Here is an 11,651-nt window from a genome sequence, read left to right on the forward strand (position 1 = left end):
GATATCTGTTAGATTTAGATCCCTCTCTTGAGGGAAGTGATGAAAGCCCTATGGCTGAGATTTTTAAAATTAGACTAGACAGAGCACAAGGAAATTTACTGTAGATCTCAGTTCCACACTGACAGAGGAAGAGCTCAGTGATATGGTACAGGAGTGGGGGGAGGAAACTTTACCCATTTCTAATAGAGCTTATTCCTGCCTTTATGAATTCCCTAGGTCCTTCCAGTGAGAGATCTAGATATACATGATATTGATGTAGATATTTATAATATTATATGAGAGAATCTGAGGGGTTTGGGTTTATGGGGTTTTTATTCTTCTGGGAAGAGAATAAGGCATTCTACCTGGCATGATGAAATACTGGTAGAGGAGCAGCAACAAGTTTGTGTTTGATAGTTGACATTTGGCGCAAGAGTAATATTTGAATTTCACATCCTCTGATGCATAATCATTTTGCAAGTGAACATCAATTTTTCCTCCTCAGTGAAATCCTAAGAGAGTATATGTACATAGCAAAGCTTTGCCAGGCTGAGCTCTGCATTTCTGAATACATCATGCTTATAGAAAGATTGATATAGTGAAACTTAGCATCATGCAGAAATTTTAATAAATGCTTCTGGGGGTAGCAATGATGTGTCTGGCAAACTGAGTAAATGGCTATGGTTTTGAATGGTATGGATTTGACCACCATTTCAGAATGGTACTGAAATAAAGCAAGTATTTGTAAAGTAACAAGGAGAAAAACCATAATCTTTTCCCAGAAGTAGACACCAGTTTGTAATGCTTACATCTGAATGGATACTGCTGCAGCAACCCAAATGGATTTTTTTTTAAATTAAAATAAACTGATACAAATTGCTGTCTGTCAACTAGTTATAAAGGGCTTCTCAAAGGATCTCCCCCCACCAGCCCTTGTCCGTAATACGCTGCTGTTGTATGAAGTCTTCAAGGTTAGTCTGATGCTATTCCTGTTGTTGAGCAGCTGTTACTGGGTTGGTTGGTTGGTTTTTTTCTTTTTACCTCTGAAGCCATGAAGACTTCAATCAATCTGACTGAAAATAAATACTGTCTCTAACGCTCTGTAACATGTGGCTGTTTCTTTTTTTAGTGGAGGCGATAGTGGAATTTGACTACAAGGCTCAACATGATGATGAGCTGACAATCACAGTAGGTGACATAATCACCAATATCAAGAAAGAGACTGGAGGCTGGTGGGAAGGACAGCTCAAAGGCAGAAGAGGTTTGTTCCCTGACAACTTTGTAAGAGTGAGTACAAAGTGAAACAGTTCTTGTGTATTGTACTTACTAGCTTGTATTGTTGTTTGACTGAAAAGCAGTCTTTTTAAATCATGCTGCTATCTGTATTTTTTTTAATCATGTTGCATTACAAAGTAGAGAATGCATTTGTGTGGATATCTGGTGTAGTTATGATATCATTAAAATTAAAGATAAATACACACACCTTTTCCCTGCTCTGCAGTGGTTATTGCAACCCCGTGGTCTGAAAACAAAATTAACGTTTAGGACAAAGCTGTTCTCCAAAACTCAGTTTCTTGTATGACTCATGCTGTTTGTAATATCTTCTCTCTCATATACAGTGTATCTATTTATAGATAGCTAGAGTGCATTATGGTGTGATGTAAAGGCTTTATCACAGGGGAGGGCAAACTACGACCCGCAGGCTGGATCCGGCCTGCATGATTGCCAGCCACGTGGTGCAGCGGGCGTGGGCGCAGGCTCCCTGCCTGCCCTGGTCCTGCACCACTCCTGAAAGTGGCCGGCACTATGTCCCTGCGGCCCCTGGGGGAGGGGGAAGGGGGCAGAGGGCTCTGTGCGCCGCTCTCGCCTTCAGGCACCTACCCCCCCCAGCTACTATTGGCTGGGAACCGTGGCCAGTAGGAGCTTCCGGGGTGGTACCCACCCCACCCCCAGGAGCCACTGCCAGATATGCTGGACACTTCCGGGAGCAGCGCGGGGCCAGGGCACACAGGGAGCCTGCCTTAGCCCTCTGCGTACCACTGCCACCCCGGAGCCACTCGAGGTAAGCGGTGCCGGGCCGGAGCCCACACCCCGAATACCTCTTTCACCCTGCACTCCTGCCTTGAGCCTCCCTGCCGCACCCCTCCTGCGCCCTGAGCCCCCTCAGACATCCCTCTCGCACTCCAACCCCCTGCCCTGAGCTCCCTCCTGCACCCCAATGCCCTTTCCCAGCCCTACATTCATGGCCCTGCATACAATATCCCCACCCAGATGTGGCCCTGGGGCCAGAAAGTTTGCCCACCCCTGCTTTATCAGCATAAGCTTGGGATAGATTCATTATTCACAAATAGTTAATCCATGAGTGAGTCATGCATATTTTTTCCAAACAAATGTCTTTACAATCTTTATACCACATCTCCCATTCACGTTTCTAGAATGTGCCAAATATGGTGCAGAAATACTATTTTTAGGAATGTTTTCAAGTGTTCTTAATATTTTGTGGGGGAGCTCTTCTTTGTTCCCCTCCTCCCGTAAGAGCATCCATCCTGATCTTGTACTGGGACCTGCAAGTGGGGACCCATATGCCTATACTTGGTTCAGGGGACCTTGTTTGCAGATCCTGATGTAGCTTTGGGGCGATAGTTACTATGAACCTAGCTCTGTAGGCGTCAAAGGGAGGCATAATAACCAGAATAAATTACTAAAGTAGCTTTTCTAGACACCAATATTGGGATTTTCAAGACTGATATTGCAGCCCTTCAGGGTCTGAGAGAATTTCCCCTTTCCAATGGTATAAAGGTCCTGTTTCTAGCTGTGCAGAGCCATTGCATGTTGGACTTCAAACATATACAACATTTGTTACTGATGCAGGATTGAATATTGTTCCTTGTAGTCCTTGTCAAAGTGTAATTTATTGAATAGTGGGTAGGAAGTTCTACATTTGGTTAAAGGAGGAAGAAACTATTTTGTGGAAGATGTTTTTTATTAAACTTAGGTTCTATTGTATCTAAGTTTTGCTATATCCTGTACTTTCTAAATGATCGCAAACATGTGCATCTAGTCAAACTATCTCAAAATTTTACCATTTTTCTCAATAAAAAAGAACATAAGGCCTACATAAACATATACATTACATGCAGTATCAATAAAACTGCAGTTTTTGCTCAGTCAGCATCTAAAGCTGTTTTCAAAAGAACTGAAAATCACATTACACACGTGCTCTTTCACATAGTCAACCAGAACACTGAGTCAAATTTGCCTTTCCTTTGCGGAACCTTCCCTATTCCAGTTAGATAGGATACAACTGTAATAGAAAAGGTTTCTGACACACATTCTTAAATAAATAAATAAATACTATGTGAGAATCTCAGAAGTGCATAACCTCACCTGCTGCTTCAATTTGTTTTATCCATAATTTTCCTTAAACTTGATAGAATTACAATTCAGCATGGACATAATCATTTTGGGAAAGCTTTTCAAGCATAACCCTGGCAAATAAAATGAATACTAGTATATAATAATCACATACATACATATACTCACTCATGTTCATTGCGTCTCTCTTGAATTCCTTAGGATTCCTAAGGATGTTCACAACAATATCAAGTAGGTGTAACTTGTTATTGGGAGCTGTGTTCAAAATGATCACTACTTTTTCAGTGTCTCTTGATGTTTCTGGTATGTGGCATCCTACCCTGCTTCAGAATGTCAAAATAGTTGCTCTCAGAGCTGAAAATAGTAGCTCTTCACAGTGAAACTTTTTACATATATGTTCCTATACCTGCATAAAGGTTACATTTCACCTGTAAGTGGAGGGGCTGTGTCAGGCCTCCAGTACAGGGAACTGCAGCTATTCTTTTGTGCCAAAGAAGGACGAGGAGCAGGCACACAGGACTACACTCCCTGCAGGCATTAAAGGTGGGTTTGGTGCCAGTTTCACATTGCCAGTTATGGAAGGTTTTCATAGTTTAGCTATGGGAGGGCTAGTAGCATCGGCATAGAGTCTGTGATTACATGGATTGGGTGGCCATGAGACCTGTGACACGATTGCTGGTAGCCGCTCTGACAATTTTTCCTAAAATACTTAATTAACTTTGGGAAAAACAAATAAATAATGCATATACACCTCTACCTCAATATAACGCTGTCCTTGGGAGCCAAAAAATCTTACCGTGTTATAGGTGAAACCACGTTATATTGAACTTGCTTTGATCCACCGCAGGCCCCCCCCACTCCCGGAGCACTGCTTTACTGCGTTATATCCGAATTCGTGTTATATTGGGTCATGTTATATCTGGGTAGAGGTGTATATATGTCTAAATCATTGTAATTTATTTACATAGGATTTTTTTTCCAGACTCAATAATAAAAATAATGTACAGTTGTCTCTATTCTTTACTGGACCTAAACAGACTAGAAACACAAATAAGGTGCTTTGTATGTTCTTGTCTTTTTTTTTTTTTCCCCCTTGTCTTTTGGTTTTTTTTGGTTGCTTTTTTAAAAGACGTGCTAACTACTAAGTCTGCTGTGAAAAATGATGTTAACAAACATACAAATATCACTTTTCACAGCAGACTTACTCAACCCCGGTAAGCCCTGGATGGGGAGATGGATATGGAGGCAGAAGGGGGTCAGGGGCATTGGAGGGACAGGGGGTGACTTGGGGCAGAGCCCGCCACTGTACGGCAGGGGAATGGAGCCTGAAGCCCCGTGGCTGGAGCCTGCCACCCACCACCCAAGGGCTGAATCCTGACCCCACCAGCCCTGGGAAGGTGGGGAACTCACTGGCTGCCTGCTCCTCCAGCTTTTGTGTCTCCAGAGGTGGGCAGGGTCCAACCACTGCTGGCAGCAGCCCTGGGGGAGGGGGCCGCAGCTTTGCCACCCCCCCATGACCAACCAGGAGGCTGTGGCCGCATGCAGCCATCATGCTGTATATGAGAAATGCTGGTCTAGAGCAAGAGGAGGATGAGCAGTTCTGGTTATTACATTTTAGACCAGTCCTGAGGTAGATAAACCTGTAGATTGGGTTGGAGGGATAAAATATGGATTATGGTGGAAAATGTGCACTTCCTATAATTGGTTTGCTGTTTAATAAGGTTATGAGAGCATCCCAGGCTCATCAGGAACTTTACAGACATCTAAAACTTAGTGGTTTAGGCAATCAAAGTTGCTTAAATCATAAAAATTAACTAATTATTGTGGATTCCAAAAGTGCCATTGCAAGGGGGTAGACGATTGTCAAGAGAGAAGAAGGATGATTCGGGGGTAAAGAGAATGAAATATATTAAATCATTGTTTGGGAAAGAGTGGTGGAGGAAATTAAAAACTGAATATGGGGTAAGAGCCAGTGACACTAGGAGGGAGTAAGAGCCAGTGGTACTGGAAGTACTTTTTGAAGTACTTGTAATCAGAATGAAGTTTTCATCTCCGCAGAGTGAGACACAAGAAAGGACTAAAAATGCAGATTACAAGAGAATATTCTAATGAAGAGACAGAGAATAGAAAGACAGATGTGAGAAAGAAAGGGGAAAGGAAAGCGGGTGACAGTGTCTATATTTACAGCTTCAGTAGCCTTATTCATCAAGGGACTTTCACTATGAAGCTACAGGAAGGGTACTTCCTGCTCTTGAATCTGCAAACCAAATATACTTAAAACATGCAAAACAGCTATCAAAAACAAATGCTATAAGTTTTATAGGGAGAGTAAAGGGGCATATTTGTCATAAATGACCTTCTGTTCAATGGAGCAACTATACAGGTACTTAAGATATTGTTTTCCCTCTTCCATGTTTCTTTGTCTATTGTCAAGATGTATATCTGGTCTAGTGAAAGATGATGTGGGAAAAGTTGGTCTAAATATGTGAAAATACATTAGTTGTTCCTCATTCAAGACCTAATTTCAGATTCTGCTGTCAACTCACTTCTGTTACTATAAACAATGATTCATTACACTGATTTTTTAAATCATATTTAAGAAATATCTCTTATCCTTTTAAGATTCTTGCCTCTCAGATTTGGCAGGTGAGAGGTATAAATACAAATAAGGAGAGTTTCCCCCTCCCTGTATCTGCCCTAGTACCCCATATCCTTCAGATACAGATTTATTTATTTTTTAAGGACGTACAGGAAAAGAAGAGGATGAGAATTCTGTGGCAAGGGAAGTTGATTGAACTTCTATTTTTAATCTGTAAAATGTTTGTTGTCGTTGTATGTTTGTGCTGAGTCTGCAAAAGATGAAATGTGTGTGGACACTGAACTTCTGGGTAATACAGACGATGAGTGCTAAATTTGTTCCTCTTTCTTTTGGTGTTGAGAAATGTCATTCGGAAGCAGATGGAAGTTAAGAAAAACATTGAATTCCTAGTCAAACCATGCTTTCGGTGTAACAAACTGTACTTAAAAATGCAGCGGCAGCTGAGACAGTTAGATTTTGCTGATATCAAATGGAGATGCAGAAAGCAGGAAGCTGTGGTGAAAACCCATGCTCGCTGGTTTTAATTTACAAAGGCAACTGTGTGTGTGATCTAGTGGTGCAGCACTGGTAAATTGTATGCTACACTAGACTATCTTCATCCTTGTCAATGCTCCAGATGACTTGCAAGTACAGTTAGCAGACTTGTAGCTGGTGTGCAAATAAAGGGTCTACAAGTGCAACTGGAGTTGTGTAAAGTTGCTATATAAAGCCAAGTTTTTAGAATCAGTGAAACAGAGGGCAGAAACTATGCATAACGTCACTGATGCCTGAGGTCAGAAGAGCTGCCAAGCTCCATTGTCTCCCTCTTTTTGCATTAAAGCAGGAAATAAGCCTCTAAATACTGCAAATCAGTTGAATTTAGAAGATGATGTTGTGTATGCTAAATCGCAGATGTGAAATGGAACCTTAAGGTACTTAGGTTCAAGTGCCAGGAGACCAAGAGGTTACTTGGACAGCTGTGTCTGCTTGTTTGTTAGCCACCAAATTTTCTCTTCCCTTTTTCTGCCTTTATTAAACTTTTACAAATCTTAAACAGCCAGAGACTTGTAGGGGTTCACTGGAGAGATGCTGGGCATGTGTCACTTATAACTATAAAGCTCCCACAGCCCTATCAGCTAGAGAGACGATCGAATGTATTCTTTCCTTCACGCATATCCCCAGAGCATCCCAATAGTTTTTACCCACTCTATTATCTTTGTCCCAGTCGTCTGGCTGCTGCTCGGTGGTGGACAGGTTCTTTGTCACTCCTCCAGCATCCCGTCTCCCAACCCCGCAGCCTCCCATAAAGCTCCTTGTATCTGCCTCTGGTACTGTGCTCTTGACTTTACTTGATTCTTGTTGATTTTATTGCTGCCCACAAAGTTCTGAATGGTAGTGAAACTGACCATGACCTTGTTAATTTTGCTCAGTAATTGCTACTGAAAGCTATGGCATCTCCAGAGGGGCTGAAGTTATCTGCAGACTGAGGAATACAAGTGTCCACGCTTGGAAGGTTATCTGCTTAATTGGCCAGTGGAGCCCTTCAAGTCCTTTTGTGTACTTGGTGGAGTGTGGCCATTAAATTGCTGCATTCTGATAAGATTTCTAAGATTAAAAAAAAAACCCTCATTAAATTCTTGAGAGGCAGTGGGCTACAATGCCTCTTAAATGCCACTTAGTTCTTGGAAAGTAAAGTCAATAGCCCTGCTCTTTAACGCCTCGAGGAAAAATCATTAAACTCGTTACCTTAGGGCAATGGTCTCCAAACTGTGGAGCATGCCCCTCTCCCTCCCCCCCCCCGTGGGGTGCGGAGGAACATTCATGGGGGGGCCTGGGCCAACCCCCATGGGCGGTGGGGAGGGAGCTCCACTCTGCCCCGTCCCCAGCTCCACTCTGCCCCCAGCCCACCTGTAGCCCCACAGCTCCACTCCATCCCCTGCTCCTGTTCCAATCCAGCTCTGTCCTCTCTGCCCCTAGGCCAGCTCTGCCTCTAGCTCCAGCGTCCCTTCCCCCCTCCCTCCCCCGTAGTTCTGTCCCCATCTCTGCCTTCAGCCCACACTTCTCTGCTGAGCCAACTTTGCTCTAATGGATTGGGGGCACGGACAGATTCCATTACTGGTAAGGGGAGGTGCAACTGGAAAAGTTTGGGCACCACTGCCTTAGGGTCAAGTGCAAAAGAATTAAAAGGGCAAAAATGCTTCAATTTTTGACATAAAATATGAAAGTATCTGTCTTGTATTTCTCTCCCACCCCCTTCTTAATAGCAAGGCGAACATCATAAAAGGAAAGCTTTAGCACTTTGTTGGCTTATAAGTGCAGTTTTTTTAAATGAATGTTTAAATTATGCCAGGGATATACGTACAGTGTCCTATATCTCCAGTTCAGTACATCTATTGTAGTTTGTTTCATGGCACTGCATATTGTGATAAGTTATTTGTATAGAGTAGTATTTTGAAGAAGTGGCTTATTGGTTTATTTGTCAGTGACTTATTGGCAGCATCACAACAGACTGCTAACTTAATTTATGGGTGATACTTAAATATATTCATTTTTAATGTTTCCTATTGTTGGCTCCTAAGTATCTTTATCACATGTTATACATTAAATAATTGATTATACAGTACTAATACCACCACTACATTGGTTTGTTGTGGAGACAGTTCAGTGAATAAAATGGAAATTACCAAGCAGTCTTTTTTTTAATGATCCTTTGCTTTCTCTTGTTTTGTTTTTTCCTGAAGGAAGCAAGTTCCATTTTGAAGCATATAGTTGATTATATAAAGGAATAGAACTACATTTGTTGTTGGAATTTGCAATAGAGGATTCTAAACTTACATTTTTTTTATCCAGTAAGAGTGAAACTAAGAATTTGTTTTGTTTCACTGCTTGAGGCTCTAAGCCAGAGGCAGAGGAAAGGAGAGGAAGAACTGAATTAGAGCAAGAAATTAGAGCAGTATTCACCATTTCAGGGTAAGTTTTCAATATAGTGGTGTAAAGCAACAAAGAGTCCTGTGGCACCTTATAGACTAACAGACGTATTGGAGCATAAGCATCTGCTTATGCTCAGTGGCGTAGACAGCTTCTAAGAGGAGGGGGAGCAAACATAAAAAAGGCGCCCCCCCCCCCTTGGCTCCTTCTCTGGCCGCTCCACGCCCCCCCTTGGCTCCTCCTCTGGCCACACCATCCCTCCCCCACATGGCTCCTCCGGCCCTGCCATGTCACCCCTGTGGGCCCCCCGCCCCGCTCCTCTGGCTGCGGCTGCTGGCCGCCATGCTGCACCCCCCCGCTCCTCCGGCTGCGCCCGCCGCCTCCCCCATCGCTGCCAGCCTGCACGCCCCCCACCCCCACCCCCGCTTCTCTGGCCACGACTGCCGGCCATGCTGCGGGCTGCATGCTGCCCCCCCCCCCGCTCCTCCGGCCGCTTTTGGAAAGCGCTAGCTACGCTACTGCTTATGCTCCAATACGTCTGTTAGTCTATAAGGTGCCACGGGACTCTCAGTCTGGATCTGTAAAAAGCAACAAACACGGCTACCCCTCTAATATAGTGGTATCTTACTCTCACGCTCCTGTGCCAGAAGGCCTTCATAACAACTTCCTTTGGACTGTGTCTTCTATCTGAATTGTGCATTGTGCAAGTGGACTGAATCTGTGGGACCAATGTATTTGGAGGATAGTCTCTTGTGCTAGTATTCATCACAGCATGTGCTATTGATTGGCAGGAGCATAGGTGGTGATTCTCTCCTAATGTAATCTTGAAAGGTTGGGAGGCAGTGCCTTTATCACTGTGGAGCTGTGACTTCGTAATTCTCTTCCTTTCAATATATATGTCTGAGTTCATTTCTGGCTTCCTTCCAGGCTCCAAATATTTCCTCTTTAACTTGTTTATGTGTGGACGAATAGGTTGATTATTTGTGTTTTGGGTTGGGGATCTTCTATACCAGGTCCAGCATTTGTTTTACTATTAAGCCATGTTGCCATGAGAAATTCTTGTTCTTCAGGTAAACTATTTTAAGGTGCTTGGAAGCCTTCAGGTACAAATGACTTATTTAAAAAACAAACACAAAAAAAGGCCAAAACCTCACAATTTTGGATTTACAGAGGCCCTAGTACAGCACAGACCTGTCTTTTTATTTATTTATTCACCCCCCCCCCCCTTTCTTTTTTTCTTTTTTCCCCTCTGTGGAACTCTTGAGATTCAATAACAGTATTTCCAGTAAAAATCATAGACACCTGGAAACTAAAGGTAGAAAAGACCTGTTTTGACATCACATTCACTCCCTGACTTTGCAGGATTGTTCCTTACCCTTTAGTCAAGGACAAGTTGGATTTTTGTATAAGATAAGTGTTGGAAAGAATGGTATAGGTGGAACCACTACATATGTAAGGCTATAACTGATATTCTTTGGGAGATGTCATCTTTAAAAATTATTAGATTAGGAACTCTCTGTGAGGTTTTTTCCCCCCCCCTATTTGTGTAAGATGACGTAGAAGTGGCATATGATTCTGGAGATATATGACAGAACTAGGGGGTTTAACAATTCTCACTACAAAGGGTTACTCCCCTGTACAAACTTAGGGCTGGTCTACACTGGGGGGGATCGATCTAAGATATACAACTTCAGCTACGCGAATAGCGTAGCTGAAGTCGAAGTATCTAAGATCGAATTACCTGGGGTCCACACGGCGCGGGATTGACGGCCGCAGCTCCCCCGTCAACTGCGCTACCGCCGCTAGCTCTGGTGGAGTTCCGGAGTTGACGGTGACCGCGCTCGGGGATCGATATATCGCGTCTTAATGAGACGCGATATATCGATCCCGGATAAATCGTTTGCTACCCGCCGATACGGCGGGTGGTGAAGACGTACCCTTAGTCTCACAGGTCAAGTTCCATTGACTCCATTGGAACTATGCAAATCTTTTGCATGATTATAACAATATCATCTTCTTCCAAATATCTCACAATACACAGCAGTTATAATGGAAATTTTACAGTGTGACGACAAATAAGACGGGCAAGAAAAAACATCAGGGATTGTAATACTAAATGCCACCATGGTGAATTTTAGCAAGCCTATACTCTGAGTAGCTGTTGTTGCATCTGATTTTGTGAGGATGAATAGACAATGGCATAAATAGCATAGGGAGATCGTTAACATATATGTATGAAAATTTAGGTTTGTTTTTTAAATCTTCTTTCCTGTGAACCCAAATAACAATGTTGTGCCAAGACATAAAACCCAGAAAGAAAGACTAGAGACAAATTTTCTAGTCAAAGGAAAAGCATCCAGTCCATTTTAATTGTTCAAGATGAATGGAATGCAGAAATAAGCAAACAATATAATTGGTGAAAATTAACTAGCAGTTTTAGAATGTTTAGTTTCAAATTAAATAAAAATTAAAAGTGAAGGTCACTTTTTAAAAATGTGAGGTTAAATTTAGGTCACCAAAAGGCGTTTGCGGTAATATTTTATAGAGTCATAGACTTTAAGGTCAGAAGGGACCAATATGATTGTCTAGTCTGACCTCCAGCACAACGCATGCCACAAAAAGGTGTTTGTTCTGGTTTGGGGTGAGAGACTCCTTAAATTTAATATTGAGAATTGTATTTGACTAACTTGTCTTCATGTAAATACGTATTTTAAGTGTTGTATTGCCTGTGTAGAATCTACTGGGAAGCAGTTGAGAAGCATATGTTGGAGACTGTATTGTTTACAGCCCC

General features: G+C 42.6%; 1 protein-coding gene across 1 annotated transcript in view; it reads left to right on the top strand.

The window, feature by feature from the left end:
* Window positions 1–11,651, top strand: part of SH3KBP1 (SH3 domain containing kinase binding protein 1) — a gene marked incomplete in the record, with an annotated part of 339,832 nt that overhangs the window by 39,861 nt on the left and 288,320 nt on the right. Inside the window, 1 exon segment of the mRNA XM_034755713.1 lies at window positions 1,109–1,266. Coding sequence (XP_034611604.1) covers window positions 1,109–1,266 — 158 coding nt within the window.

This window comes from Trachemys scripta, chromosome 1, assembly GCF_013100865.1.
Source record: "Trachemys scripta elegans isolate TJP31775 chromosome 1, CAS_Tse_1.0, whole genome shotgun sequence".
Lineage (NCBI taxonomy): Eukaryota > Metazoa > Chordata > Testudines > Emydidae > Trachemys > Trachemys scripta.